General features: G+C 40.2%; 1 protein-coding gene across 1 annotated transcript in view; it reads right to left on the reverse strand.

The window, feature by feature from the left end:
* Nucleotides 1-3650: 3650 nt before the first annotated feature.
* ddhd1b (DDHD domain containing 1b) overlaps nucleotides 3651-14224 on the reverse strand; it is a 28756-nt gene continuing 18182 nt past the window's right edge. Inside the window, exons 12-13 of the mRNA XM_037750287.1 lie at nucleotides 7451-7693; nucleotides 3651-5957 (exon numbers count right to left, since the gene is read on the reverse strand). Of these exons, the coding sequence (XP_037606215.1) occupies nucleotides 5773-5957; nucleotides 7451-7693 (428 nt within the window). The 3' untranslated portion in view covers nucleotides 3651-5772. The remainder of the gene's footprint in view (nucleotides 5958-7450; nucleotides 7694-14224) is intronic.

Here is a 14224-nt window from a genome sequence, read left to right on the forward strand (position 1 = left end):
TTAAAAATCATATATCCACCCCGATTTTTGAAATAGGGAATATTAACTACCCTGATATTTTACTCTGACTTGACATAATTATTGTTATTATAAAGTAAACAATGATGACTTTTTATAGCAATACGAAATAATGAACCATTTAAATGAAGGTATTGTAGAAACAACTACATAGTAAATACATTATGGCATGTTTCCCCCCAAAACACAACTGATAATGTAAAACTGTTGCATACGAACATAATTCAGAGGAAACATGGTTTGGAGTTAAATAACCAATCAAACTTTTTGTTCACACAGCTGACCAACATTAGAACAAACTTTCAACAGTTGGTGGCCAGAGAGGAAGAAGCTGAGTTAAAGTATCACAGAGCGTTGTTGGAGGCAGAGCTGCACGGGGAGTCTGTCTGAGTTTAAGCTCTCTGTGATGAGCGTCCAGAGGCTCCGCCTCCAACACATGCCAGTATAGATGTAAAACTCTTTTTCCAGAATACATATACAGTACATACATGAAATATGAGAAAATTCAAAAGAAAAACAGCACAGTAAACATGTATTACAACAAAGCAACGAACATAAAGAGAGAAATAGAACATTGTGAGCTTCATTCATGGCAGGTTGGAGTGTTTTTCAGCTTTTCATTAAAGTCGTTTAATTCAAACAATCAGCAGCTTCTAAATGTTGGTCTGCATGCCCATAATCCATGTACATGGCACATATCCATATCATGCTTTGTTTGGGCCGACGTGGGACTTTAGTTCAAAAGGCTTAAAGATCAATAAATACAAGTGGAAAAACACCATATTCTCCAGCCTGGGTCAGTATTCATAAACACTTCTTAGTGTTAAAGGTCCCATATTGTGCTCATTTTCAGGTTCATACTTGTATTTTGTGTTCCTTCTAGAACATGTTTACATGCTGTAATGTTCAAAAAAATCTTAATTTTCCTAATACCATCTGCCTGAATATGCCTGTATTTACCCTCTGTCTGAAACACCTAGTTTAAGCGCATTTCGACGGATTGCGACGAAACTGCAACAGAATTGTGTTGCTAGGCAACAGCTTGGGTTCATGTGTACTTCCTGTCAGCTGATGAAATTCACATACACTGCAACCAGGAATAAAATGGGACACATTTAGAATGTTTACGTTTAAATCTGTGTGAAGGGTCTAAATATTGTATATTTGTGACATCACAAATGGACAGAAATCCTGACAGCATGTTTCAAATGCAGAGTTTCTGAATACAGGCTGTGTGTATTTCCCTGTGGATTGAGCATTTCGATACTTTATAGTATTTATATAGGACTTTATAATAAAAAACATGAAAATCTCACTTTTTTATAATATGGGACCTTTAACAAATACCACAAAATACTTTGAAACTAGTTGTTGATCATTTAGTACAAAGTACAGCAAAATGTCAAATCATGTGCAGTATGATATTTTAGTGTAGTAGTAGTAGTACATTGGACTGAGACTACAGTCAGCATCACGCCATCATTTGGCAAAGAGTACAAGCTGTAACAGCTACAAGAAGCAGTCTGTTGGCAACTCACAAATATTTGGCCACCATTATTATCACCTAAATGTTAAAGTGTTATAAGTATTGTGTCCTTTATTCCTGACAGGAACAATATAAACATGATGAGATGACACATGGGTTGATATGAGAGTACATAAATAAAGTATTAAAGGATAGGTTGTGATTTTTAGCTGTAGTCATTCCTCCATACTGACCATGAAGTGATCCTTTCCTTAAAGGTTTACTCAGGTATTTTCCCATGTTTTTTGTGTTTAACTGACTCCCGGGGACAATCATTTGTGAAACTGGTCCAGTATTGAGGGAGAGCGCTGTAGATGACAGCTGCTCACAGGCTGCAATATGGTGCTATTGGGGCAAGCTGGCACCGTCATTTAGATCCACTAACAGTGCTTGTTTTTACCATGACAGGCTCTGGTTGTTATTATAAGTGTCTGACAACACTATGGAAAGAATCCCGCTCAAGGGGAAGTCTCGTTGGGAAATCTGGTGAAGTGACGTGTTGCTGGAAGACAGCGGTGGAACAGCGGAATACATCCATGGTGGAAACGTGAGTGTTTGTTGTGTTGGAGTACAGAAAGCGTAGCTTAGTGTTATCTAAAAGATTTTCAATGTCATGGCTGAATGTTTAGATGATTTCTACAATGAGCTCTTTGAATTCGATGGCCGTCTGTGTTTATTTGAGCCAGAGTATACGGACACAACTAGACTTCTCCTTGAGCAGGATTTCGACACAATAACAAACCGGACCGGATCAAGAGAAAGGTTTTATTTCTCTGTAGGCTCTCTGTAGACTTCCACAATGTTGTCAGACACTGATAATAACAATCTGAGCCTGTCATGGTAAAAACAAGAACTTTTAGTGGACGTAAACTGGTGGTGCCAGGTTGCCCCAAAGGATTACATTACAGCTTGTTTAGTGGCTGCCATCTGCAGCGTACTCCCTTAATACTGCAACAGTTTCAGAAACTGTTGTCCCCGTCAGTCACTTAGACATAAAAACATTAAAAAATAGGGTCCAGGTATAAAAATACTGACGTCACCCTTTAGGCAACTTCTCATGCAGTAATGGTCTTTTTGTCATTTATGAAGCTAATTGTGTGTTGCTCTTCCATGTAGTCCTGCTCTGCTCATACAGCCACAACCTGGAGTGTTACTCAGTATGTTTACATGCACTCAAGAAACTGGGTTACTCAAAGAAACCAGGGTACGGTATGTGGGTATCCAGCTGCTCTGCTGTCACACTGACACTCTCTTGTCTGAAGTCTTACCCATGCACGTGTACTGTACATGTAAAAAGCTGATTAGAAACCCGGTTATGCCCATATATATAATGTAAATAATACTATACATGGCAGACAAACTGCCGTTTTCCAGGAGAAATCCAGCTGCAGAAATCAGGTTTCTCTAATCCCCCTCTCTGATCACAGACACTAGGTTTCTGCTTTATGACATGTAAGAAATCCAAAATGTAAAAATATCAAAAACAAAACTGGTTAACACATGATGGGTCCTGTCTCACAAAGCGGCACGCAGCGGCACACAGCGCAGCTGTCATTGCTGGTTTCAGACCGACACAGTTGTCATTTTCACGCCCAGCGCCCACGTTGTGTAAGTAGCAGATGTACTGGCTCTAAATTCAGGCAGATGGTGACAATTCAGAATATAGTAGAATATAATGAAGTAAGGCTCTCAGGCATTCTGTATGCTCAACCTGCAGTGCTCTGTCAGTGCTCCTCTTCGTGACCAGAGAGATAACGATGGCGTCTCCTCTCATCATCCCTCTGTGTGTGTGTGAGTGTAGACGGAGGCTACTTCAAATTTTGCGTCCCTCTCCCTTTAAACGGCGGCGTTTTGAGGCTGATGGATCCACGCATCACACACCGCCTCTCCGGCAGCATCCGGCTGCACAACATAGTCTCACAGCAGTTCATGAAATAGTCACGAAATTTAATCTATTTGATTTGTGTACATAGACACCAATTTCACATTTTTTTCGTGACGCTCAGCCCGACTTTCAACAACACCTGACGCACGTGTTACTTTCTGCTCCAGTCTTCAGTCAAATGAAAACTACTTAGTTAGGTTTAGGAAGAGATGGTGGTTTGGGTTCAAATAACAGTAAGTTACGTGGCAAATAAATCCACTTTGACTTGTGGTTTCACACAGGACGGGACATGAACACCGGTCTCTTGGTCAAAGTCCTGTGTTTATTCCACTCTTCCACCCCGACCTCATCCCGAGGCGGCGTTCGTCGCTCTTTATACTTCCTGGTTCACCTGCTTCCTGGTACGTGGATTACATACGAACTGATTTCGTGCTGACCATCACGATGTACACGAATCAATACATTTAATTTTCGGGACTATTTCACGAACTGCTGTGCGACTGGGCTGGACTGCAGGTCCATGCGTGAAGCAGCTGTGGAGGATTCTGCTCAGCTGGTCTGAGCCCCCCCCCCCCCATGGGTTGCATCAGAAAGTATTACAGTTTTCATTATTTATTAAATAGGTCATCAGTCATTTGCTCGTATGCAGTCAGATGGAGATGTTGACGGGACAGAGGATCAGGAGACGGTGGAGGCAGAGGGTCCACCAGCCAAACACCACATACATCTGCTCACACACTCTCACTTTGTGCACGACCAGCTCTGTTTCCTCAGCAGAAAACCGCTCGCTTCTCCAATTTACCAAATCATCCGTTTAAATAGCGACGCGCCCGGTGCAGGAGCACCTGGCTTTTAAAGGGACACTCTGATTAGTTTAGTTCCTGTTACGCCCAAAACACACCTCAGATTGATTAAGAGACTAAATACAACCTCTTTGTCTCTTGTGCCTTACTCTGCACACAGGTTATGCACCGCCTAACTAGCAATATTAGAGTTAGACACGCCCTAAATGCACTTGCATCATGCACTTTAGACCATGCATTGTAGATGGTTTAAATAGGGCTCCTGGTTACTTCAGTGCATGTAAATACAGACACCCTAAAGGTAGCAACTTTTTCGAGCAGCATTGAAATGATAAAAAACCTATTTGTCTTCCTTCTGTGTGTTGGACTCTGACCTACAGGTGACCTGCATTCAATACTGTAGCTTGAATGAATCCTGTGTAGACACAGAGGAAGCACTGAAGCTGCTGCTCTGTTAATGTTAGTTAGCTAACGTTGTGTCGACACACTGTTAGTGTTGGGTAACTGTTAGCTGCTAACAGCCACATGATAAGTGGATGGTATACGGAGGCTCTGTTACAGGAGTCTTTCTGCCCTCCAGTGGTCAAAATCACTAAATGTTGTATTCACATTTTAAGATTCAATGTCTGAGTGGTGCACTGTGCTGGAAAAGAATTCCCTATAGCCTTCTCTATAATATGACCTACCATGATCACTCCTCTGAGGCATGGACACTGGGGCTTCCTCTACGGCTACAGTCTCAGCAGCACATCCACAGTCAGGACCAGCAGAGCTTTGTGATCAGACAGGTAATGTTCAGTGGGACGTCATCGATACGGCCGGACACAACAGGAAACAGAGGACAGGCACAGCATACTGTCTGTCTGCTCAGTCTAGAGCAAAGGTCACATCGAGGTCAGAGTGTGTAAACTGGGAGGAATTAAGAGGTTGTGTGTCTGTGTTGGGTCAATTCATTTCAATTCACTTGGTTCTAACAGTGGATCAGTTTGCTCTGCTAGCAGCACGTCAAGGACTGACAAGTTTAACATGAAATCTTTCATTCAAATTGAAACTGTTTTTGCCATTGTGGGTGTATGATGGATGACAAATTCAAGTGAAAAATAGAAATTTCTTAAGTTTGAAAACTTATTACAGCCAACATTAAAATGAAAACTACCCTCTGGTGTTTACTTTAGGCTGCTAGCAGGGAACGTCTTCCTATCAAATAGTAACAAATAATGAAGTTAAATTAAATTAAGCATTAATCACTGTTTGATCAAACAAAATGTAAACATAATTTTAAATAATAATTAGTCTTCCAAAATTTCCCAAACCTATATCTAATAATTTTATAATATATTATTTATATTTAATATTTCACATTTCAAAAATTGGGTCAAGCAGAGAATTGTTTTTATGTGAATTAAGAAATTAGAAAATGAAGTGACTTCATTCTTCATTTTGTGTTCCATAAGTTGGGCTCTCAGTTTATATGTGAAAAGGTGTGATTAGAAAGTGAAGTGACCCCCCCGCCGTGATGGTTCCGTGTGTCAGTTGGCCCGTTATGAGGTCTCTGGGTTTTCTTCTGCAGGTTCAACAGGCTCTTGTGGTCTGTACATGAAGGTGAGGAGGAACAGAGCCACGTCGTAAGAGCACCAATAGGCCGTGTGTGAGGTCACTGCTGACCAATAGCGGCTCTCCACCATGCCCTCCCGCAGCTCAAAGTCGATGCGTCGCTCCAGTTCCACTAGAACAGAGAAAAAAAAAGATTAATGTCCAGCTGTATACAGTTTTCTCTGACCTCTGGTGGACTCCTGTCATAGAGTCTGGAGCTCTCACTGTCTACATGTTAAAGACTGATTAGTATTCAGCTGCACACAGTGTCTCTGAACTCTGGTGGACTCCTGTCATAGAGTCTGGAGAACATGGTAAAGCTAGGGTTGGTAATCTTCTTCAACTTACTCATACAGACAAGAAAAGGAAAACTATCTGGTATCTGTGGCTGTCAGAGGACAAATGAAATGGTTGGACAAGCTACTTACCTGCCTGCCTGTCTACCTACCTGCCTGTCTACCTACCTACCTGTCTACCTGCCTGCCTGTCTACCTACCTACCTGCCTACCTGTCTACCTGTCTACCTGTCTACCTTCCTACCTGTCTACCTGCCTGCCTGTCTACCTACCTACCTGTCTACCTGCCTGTCTACCTACCTACCTGTCTACCTACCTGTCTACCTACCTGTCTACCTATCTATCTACCTACCTACCTGTCTACCTACCTACCTGTCTACCTGCCTGTCTACCTACCTGCCTGCCTGTCTAACTACCTACCTGTCTACCTACCTACCTGTCTACCTACCTGTCTACCTACCTGTCTACCTACCTATCTACCTACCTACCTGTCTACCTACCTACCTGTCTACCTACCTATCTACCTACCTAACTGTCTGTCTACCAACCTGTCTACCTACCTACCTACCTGTCTACCTACCTACCTGTCTACCTACCAGTCTACCTACCTGTCTACCTACATACCTGTCTACCTACCTGTCTGCCTACCTGTCTACCTACCTGTCTACCTGTCTACCTTCTGTATTTGTACGGTTAGATCTCAGTGCTACTTCTGATACTGTGGACCACCACATCTCGGTTGAGAGGCTCAATCTTCTTTACTTTCATTTATGCCTCATCAACTGAGTCTCTGTTTTGTGGTGTTCCCTAAGGTTCTGTCCTTAGCAAGACTTCCCTGAACAGCTTAAAAGTGGTCCAAAGTGCTGCTGCCAAGCTTCTTACCAAGTCCTCCAAAAGGTCATATGTAACTTAACAGTTTAGATTTCTTTACACTGGCTTCCCATCAAATTCAGAATCTAGTTCAAGATTCTTTTGATCCCGTTTAAAGTCTTGCATGGTCAAGCACCTACCTCCCTTAAAGACCTCCTGCAGCCCTCTATCACCACTAGGAATCTGGTTTTGTAGGTTGTTCATCGCTCCAGGCTCAAGACAAAAGGAGGCTGTGCTTTTGAGGCTGTAGCTCCTAAACTGTGGAACTCTCTCCCATTGCAGATCTGTGGACACTGCCACCTTTAAAACGCAGCTCAACACCCCAAGACATTATTTGTCCTAGTCCTGTTCCTTCTCTTTGGAAGGAACATGTCTTTGGAGAATCATTCATCATTATTCGTCGGTATAATTGATTTTGACCCTCTGATATCCAGCTGCAGGTAAAAAGCACAGTACTTACACGAGGTGCTGTCCATGACAGCGGAGATGGACTGGGACATGATGGGCTCCACCTCCGTTCTCTCTTCCTCTATTTCTTTGTCCTTCTCTTCGCTCTCTGCCGCCGGTGCTCCTTCCTCTCCTGATGCCAAATTTTCACCCTCAGAATCTAACGGCTCCTCCTCCACTCCGCCCACCTGGCCACTAGAACGGGAGAAACGGGAAAACAGGATTCCTCCGATTCCCTTTCCAAGACTGGCAGCACCTGAGGAGCAGTAAGATTCATGCTTCATAGAATTCATTCATTTCAGTTATCAATGCAGAGTCAAATATCAGGACATCAGTCTCGGCAGATGGCCGCCCACCCAGAGCCCGGTTCTGCTCTAGGTTTCTACCCGCTAAACGGGGAGTTTTTCCTGGCCACAGCGCGTTGCAATGCTCTTGGTGGATCTTGTTGGGTCTCTAAACTATGGTGTACGGTCTAAGACCTGCTCTATATAGAAAGCATCTCGAGAGAATTTCTGTTATGATTTGACGTTATATAAAAATAAATTGAATTGAATTGAAAATATTATTGTGGATTTATTCATTCTGCTTTTGTGAAACAGGCCCCTGTTTGCCTGCAACCTGCCTGCAACCTGCCTGCTAAACCTTCTATTTGGACCGCTGCCACCTGGAAGTTGAATCTACAATAAATCACTGCAGTGATCCTGCAGCCTCCGCAACTCTGCATCTGGGTCCAGTCCCTGTTTAAGTGTTCCCTGCAACATGACCGTACCTATCTTATCTACCACATTATGTTAGACCAACAGCATGCTAACAAAATGTTAGGCTAACAGCATGCTAACAATATGTTGGGCTAACTAGCATGTCTATTAAGCCATCAAATGAACCAAAAAAACGTGATGAATGTCTGCCGCCGGGTCTGCAGATAGGTACCACTTTCATGTCAATACGGTGAATATGAAGCTATAGCCAACAGCCGGTTAGCTTAGCTTAGCATAAAGACTGGAAATGGGGAAACTAATAAACACAGTGAATTGTGTTTGTTTAATCCCTACAAATGTATAAAATGACAGGGTGTTATGTTTTGTTTTTTTTAGCGTTCTTTTTTTTTTATTTCAAAATGACAGTATACATAGTAACAGCAGAAAAACATCAAAAACATTTATATACAAAAGAAGCATTGCGAAAACATAAACAAAGAGCTGTGACAAACATAAAAGGACAACAGAAATGAAACAAAACAAACATAAAATAAAAAAAAAAAACACAATAAAAATAAATAAATAAGTAGATGATAATAAAAAAGACCACGTGAGAGTATGACAATAATTTCACTTAAAAACATTAAAGAAATTGCATACATTCATGTGAGGAAGAGATTGTTGACAGATATAATTTCATTTCTTTCATAAATACAAAGTAATTGTGCTTTTTTTTGGTAAATTTACACTTGTGTTTAATTAATAAAAAAAATGCATTGCTGTCTTTGTTACTGTAATCATAGCAGCCAAATATAATATTTCTATAGTACAGTGCAAAATCTGAGAAAATGTTAACAAGTATAAAATTATTGACATCTTTCCACAATTCGAATGTATATTTACAGGACCAGAATAAATGAGAGCAAGTTTCAGGATGTGATTCGCAGAAGGAACAGTTTACATCTATGTCACTCTTTAACTTTAGTAAGAAATGTTTCACTGGATAGAATCTGTGGATCAACTTAAATGACACCTCTTTTACCTTATATGTTAGAAGGAACTTTTGCGGTAAGGACCAAACTTTCTTCCAGTCAATATCACAAACAAAATTACTCCAATAAAATGTTGCTGCTGGAGTAGAAACCATGCTGTCCTGAAACAAGGCCCTTATCCTGGAGTTCATACCTCTATTAACAGAAAAACAGACTTTAGCTAACGGAGATTGAATTGGGTCAGGAGGCGACACTGACATGGGCAGAGATTGGTCAGCATTCTTCAATAACATGTACAAACCAGATGGGATGGCATCAAAAACAATAGAAAATTATTTTGGGGTTATTGGTATTTTGTACCAGGCGAGAAATTCGGAGTAATTATAAAGTAGTCCTTCTCTATTAAACAACTGACTCACGAGTATAATACCATTGTTAAACCATTTATCATAAAATAAAGACATGTTCTTATATAAAATAGTACAGTTGTTCCAAATATAACATCTCTGCGGAGAGAAATTGTGCTTGTAAATCAGCGCCCAAGCCAAAAGAACCTGATGAAAATTGGAAAGCTTAATTGGGATTTTCTGAATATTATAGGTACAAAGCAGAATGAATTTAAGTTAACCTAAATGTGAGAGGATGTGATGAGAGATGAAGTTCCAAATAGAGGTAGGATTTTTTAGATATTGTTTGATCCAGTTTATTTTGAATGTGTTGTTTAGAGAGCTGAAGTCTATCAAATGTAGCCCACCATTGTTGTATGTATTCAGAACCACAGATTTTCGCATATAGTGGGTTTTGTTTTTCCATAAGAAATTGCTTGGTGTCCTATCAATAGATTTGCATATTGAACTATTAGCATATAATGACTGAGCAGCATAGGTTAGACGAGATATACCTTCTGCCTTAGTGAGCAGAACTCTGCCCTCCAGAGACAAGTCTCTTTGTAACCACTGGTTCAGAACCTTTTGGGTCTTTTCTATAATTGGGTTAAAGTTTAAAGCACCTCTGGATTTCCTATCTTTAGTAATTTGGATCCCAAGATATGTGACAGTGTTTCTCACAGGAATATTAGAGATTGAGGTCACCGTGCTTTCTTTCACTGGTAATAGTTCACATTTATTAAGATTAAGGGAGAGCCCAGAAGCCTTGGAAAAGGTCTGGATAATGCTGACTGACACAGAAATTTGGGATGTGTCCCTAAGAAACAAGGCGGTATCATCCTCCAGCTGACTAATAATTATCTCCCTGTTGGGAGGCAAATTAAAACAGCTCTTTAAAAGGCATTGCTATTGCAATGCCTTTTAAAGAGCTGTTTTAATTTGTAGATTGAGAAGTTGTGCAGCTAAAAGGATCAAGTATACAGAAAAGGGACATCCTTGCCGGACCCCGCGTTTTAAGGGGAACGTTGGTGAAGTGCCACTGTTTAATTTAATAGAACTGTTCCTGTTAGTATTTCATGTTTGGACTGATTTGCAAAAGAAGTTACCAAACCCAAATTTGTTCACAGCAATCATTATAAAATCATGTTCCAAAGTATCGAAAGCTTTATAAAAGTCTAAAACAGAATAAAACTATCGTCTTGAACAAAATCGAAGTAATCTAATATATCTAAAATTAATCTTACATTGTTAGAGATATGCCTATTTTGCATAAAACCAGATTGACTTTCATCTATGATGGTGTCTAGTACAGATTTTAATCTATTAGCCGGTACAAGAGCAAAGATTTTGTATTCATTATTTAATAAAGAGATTGGGCGCCAATTGTCTAACAATAGGGGATCTTTTTTAGGTTTAGGGATCAGGCTGATCAGACCTTGACATAGTGTAGGAGGGAGAGAACCTCTGTCAGTACTTTCAGCAAATACTTCTTTAAGAAACGGGGCTAAGTTTACAGAAAATTGTTTATAAAATGTGTCCGTAAAGCCATCTGTTCCAGGCCATTTATTGAGTTTTAAGTGGTTTATAGCATCAGTGATTTCATTCAATAAAATGGGCCTGTCACAAAAGTCACTATCTGCCTCGTTCAACTGATTGATATTAGGAATAGCATCAAAAAAGGGAGAGGCAGATTGATGACAGTAATTGGAGGCGTAGAGATTACTGTAAAACTCAGCACAATAGTTTGCTATTTTCTTTGGATCATCCGTGACGGACCCATCGATTCTTAATCTTTGTATGGAGTTGTTTTTAGATTGTTGTCGCTCTAGTCTAAAAAAATATGCAGAGTTCTCATACTGGAAACTAAGTATGTAGTACTAACATACTGGAAACTAACAGTAGTTCTGTTCTCCCTCTTCGAGCCATCTTCTATGTGATCTAACTAATGCACCCTCAGCTTTACGTTTATAGATCTCATCCAACCTATGCTGTTGATCAATAAGCTCAGTCTTTTCTGACTCAGTGAGGACATCTACTGGCTTGGAGGTTAAGGATGTAATTTTAAGTATTGTATCATTTTCCTCTGCTCTTCTTCTTTTCGCTAAATCGCTACTGTATTTCCTAAGGTTTTTAGCAATTTCATACTTTAACAATTCCACATTATTACTATACACATTTTCAGTTAGAGCCTTGTTCCAATAATGCCTAATCATCCTTTCAACTTCAGCAATTACAACCTTATGTTTAAGAATAGTACTATTTAGTTTCCAGTATGAGGATTTAGGAGTAACAGAGAAAGATGATGGAGGAATACAAATATGAATAGTCTTATGATCAGATAATGGGGTAGGCAGAATGTCTGTGAAAACATTTTTTAAATCTTTGGAGATAAGCCAATAATCAATACGTGACGGGCTTGACAGTGACTTGTTGCACCATGTATATGATTTCTTTAGTAGATGGGTATCCCTCCATGTATCAGTTAAATTAAATCTATGTATGAACATCTTCAGTTGAGAACTGGAAGAATCTGAAGCCCTTGCAGGCCACCTGTCAATATGGTTATCCAGTACAGTATTAAAATCTCCTCTGAAAAGTATAGAAGAATTTGGAAATTTAGATAACCAGTGAAGTAAACGCCTTTCTAATCTGTCAAAATAAGCATTATTCTCTGTTTGTGAGTTCTAGCCATAAACATTAACTAAGATGTAGTTAGAGTTTGCAACTTCAAGTACAAGGAATATATAATGTCCATCCTTGTCACAGTCAGACAATAAAACTTTTCCATTAAAGTGTTTTTTCAGAATACAAACACCAGCTGAACGTTCTGACCCATGAGACAGCCATAAATCACATCCCCACTGTGATCTCCAAAAACGTACATCTTGTTCAGTTGAATGAGATTCTAGTATAAAGCAAAAGTCAGTATTAAATTGTTTGCAATATAGAAATGTAGGTTTACGTTTGACGTGATTTCTTAGTCCTCTCGCGTTTAGTGAAATAATAGACAAAGACATAATGAATAAAATGTAATAAGAAAATTAAATAAAGTATTAGACCAGATAAATGGTAATACACCAAAATAGGAAACTTGCAGTCCCTAAGAATGTAGTAACAAGGGGAAGGGAACAGCAAACCTTTTTAAGAAATATGTGAACATAAGGTGAGGAAACAAGTAACACTATGTGAACATGAGGATACAGTGCAACGTGCTCAAAGTGGCATACTGTATATCCTCTGGACATTTTTAAGATTGTTATTTCTTCTCTTCATCTGTTTATATAACAAAAAGAGAATAGATGAACAACTAAAAATAGCTGCTTTTAACCTTACTGTACCATCCATCTCCTTTTACACAGCATATGCACCTGCTTGAAAATAAATGAAACACTGTTTAGCAGCTTTTAACATAGGGCAACTTGCTCCTAATTAATTATTAATTAACTTGCTAGTGCAGTTATGTATTTGTAAAAAAACTAACATAAAATAATGACCTCCGGCATTAATAGAAGAGAGAGAAGAGAGAAAAATTAGGTAACATTATAAACTTTACCCTAATTGTACCTCGTGTTAATATGGCACACTAACCATGTGTCTAAGTAGGGAATATTTCGGCTCCATTCCCAAAAGCACGGCCACCAACAAAGAAAGCCAGCTTGTTTTCTTTCCGTGCCTTTTCCACGGCAGGCCACAGTCTGTTCCTCCTGTCTCTGTCTTCTGCAGACAAGTCCTCTGCAAGCTTCAAGTTCTTGTTCTTCAGAAAGGTCGAGTTCTTCGCCGAACGCCAGACAGCATTGCGGTAGATCCGAGAGGTGAACTGAAGGATGATGCCTCTAGGTTGGGTGTTGTTCGGCTTTCTTGGACCAAGACGATGCACCGTATCAATGACGTCTGCTAGTTTATCTCTGTCCTCCGGAAGAAGAGCTTGGCACACTCGGATGACTTCTTTTCACACATCCTGCTTTTCTTTCTCATCTAAGCCGTAGAGTTTTAGACTCCAGCAGCGCGAGCAGCTTTCCAAGTGAGAGATCCGTTTCTCATGTGCGTCGGAGCTTGCCTGGTATTTTAGGATCCGTGATTCAACGTGGTCGACTCTATCCTTAATGCTTTTTATCTCGGCACAAACAGAATCAAACATCTCTTTAACGTCTGGCATCTGCCTTGCGTTTTCCTTGACTGCTTCTTTCACTTCTGTTATCACATTGGAGTTGTCACTGACCGTCTTTTCCAGGGCGTCTGATCTGTTGTTGATCAGTTGAGAGAGAGATGACAACTGGGAGACTATGGTCGTCTCCGTGTCTACAACTTTCCTCTGTTGAACTGTCGGAGACTGAGACGGTGTGATGGGAAGAGCTGGAAAATCTTCTTCCATCATCGTTACCTTCACAGCGTTGGAATCTGAGCCGAGATAGTCGTGCATGTTGTCAATGAGTGTGTTCTTAGCTTCAGTTTGCCCATCAACAGTTGGTGTAGCAGATATGCTAGCAGAGTTAGCAGAAGTTAGCGCCCTCCTAGCATCGACCTTTCTTTTCTCTCAGCTTTTCATTTTGGTTTAATGGTGTTAACCAAAAGTAGTCGGGTAGAATTACAGTCGAAATACAAGTTAAAATAGTTGTTTTGCCCGCACTATATGTAACAAAAAACAGCTCATCCAGATAGGACTACTCAGAGGGCCATTTTGCGCGCCCCCCGACAGGGTGTTATGTCCCAG

Source organism: Sebastes umbrosus, chromosome 18 (assembly GCF_015220745.1).
Source record: "Sebastes umbrosus isolate fSebUmb1 chromosome 18, fSebUmb1.pri, whole genome shotgun sequence".
Taxonomy (NCBI): domain Eukaryota; kingdom Metazoa; phylum Chordata; class Actinopteri; order Perciformes; family Sebastidae; genus Sebastes; species Sebastes umbrosus.